We start from the raw sequence: 1486 nt of genomic DNA, 5'->3' as shown, positions 1-1486 counted from the left end.
TGCTTTGCTGTTCAGCATTTAGCTAACAAGTTAAAGATTCTGTAAACAATTGTCACACAGTCCGCTGGTAAAGACACTGATGGAGCCAGTAAATACTTAAAAAATGTATGGACATTTTGACAGTCGACTGGCTGACCAGGATTGGAGCAAGTCGTGCCCGTGGCCAGTCCGCCTGTGCTCTGGTTTTATCTCTTTCTTTGTTGGAGGCCTCTCCAAAGGAAAACATGGTTTCTTCAGTGGAGGAAATTCTGGTAAGTCCCTTTCACCTGAACGCTAAGTACTGCAGTGTGCCATCTCCCCTGTGGTTGGTGTGTCTATAAATGGGGGGGGGGGGGCAATAGTTTAAGGAGGGACTATATCAGTTGCTCATTTACTTGTATTATATCAATGCATCATTAATGAATAGTGTTTAATGACAGAGTTCAACAACTGTTATTGAATCGTAAACAGTTACTGCTTCATTGCCAATTTCCTTGTTTTCATTTCAAAGTCCCTGTTAATTTTTAAAAACATTTCACCAATGATATCACAGCAACAGTTTAAACACCCTCTCTGAAACAGATAAAACAAAGTGGTCTTTCGGCTGTTTCCGCAATAATCTTGATCATCCTACGTCCAACGGTGCAGGAAAGCTCCAACCAAGACTTCAACCCTGCGTTATTCTCCAAAGACTTACACAGAGACTCTGACGCCAACATGATCTTGCTCTTATTCTTGTTTGGTCTGACTCTGGGTGCTGAGACTCCTTCAGATGAACATGAAGTGAAGCTACAGCGGGGAAACTGTCCTGTGTTCTGGTTCAGCTTCAACGGCCGCTGCTACAAGTATGTTGCCACTCGTATGTCCTGGGCTGATGCAGAACTCTACTGTGTGTCAGAGGGAGCCAACCTGGTGTCTATCCACAGTCTGGATGAAGAGGATTTCGTCAAATCCCTGATCAAGAACTTTGACCACACTGAACAACGCACCTGGCTTGGACTCAGTGATTCACAGAAAGAAGGAAGCTGGATGTGGTCTGATGGGTCTGCAGTCAACTTTGACTTCTGGAGTCCAGGAGAGCCAAATAATCATGGAAATGAAGACTGTGTACACAATAACTTCGACAATTATAAGAAATGGAATGATGCACGTTGTTCTGATACTTATCCCTCTGTTTGTGCATCTCGCATAGACTGTCCTCAGCAACTGATGTTTATGTTGAATTAAACCAGGTGACTTTCCACCTGTTGCTCTGTAGAAATGCTTTGAGCGTCCACAATAAAGATACAAATGTACAACTTAATGTGTGTGTCTATTTCACAAACATTTTCGTGGACACTGAATATTCACACACTAATTCCAGTGGTCGGTCAAAGGGAATATTTTCCCAACTTTTTGATATCCTCATAGGCTTTCTCCTAATTTGACCATACATTTTTGTTCACAAATATTTGATAAACCATTTGAGATTCTTTTTCTTTCTTTCTTTCTTTCTTTCTTTGTAACT

General features: G+C 41.7%; 1 protein-coding gene across 1 annotated transcript; it reads left to right on the top strand.

Moving 5' to 3' along the window:
* The first annotated feature begins 563 nt into the window (after window positions 1-563).
* On the top strand, window positions 564-1282 carry LOC111649193 (lactose-binding lectin l-2-like). The gene has a single exon (XM_023398947.2). The coding sequence runs from the start codon at window positions 697-699 to the stop codon at window positions 1204-1206; it is 510 nt and encodes a 169-aa protein (XP_023254715.1). The 5' UTR covers window positions 564-696; the 3' UTR covers window positions 1207-1282.
* Window positions 1283-1486: the final 204 nt, after the last annotated feature.

Source organism: Seriola lalandi, unplaced genomic scaffold (genome assembly GCF_002814215.2).
Source record: "Seriola lalandi dorsalis isolate HSWRI2012SDOR001 ecotype SW California unplaced genomic scaffold, Sedor1 jcf7180002050140, whole genome shotgun sequence".
NCBI lineage: Eukaryota > Metazoa > Chordata > Actinopteri > Carangiformes > Carangidae > Seriola > Seriola lalandi.
This window is presented reverse-complemented; position numbering and strand designations above follow the sequence as displayed.

What these genes read in the sequence shown, in the direction of transcription:
- LOC111649193 (XM_023398947.2), top strand. Translation starts at nt 697, where the DNA reads ATGATCTTGCTCTTATTCTTGTTTGGTCTGACTCTGGGTGCTGAGACT.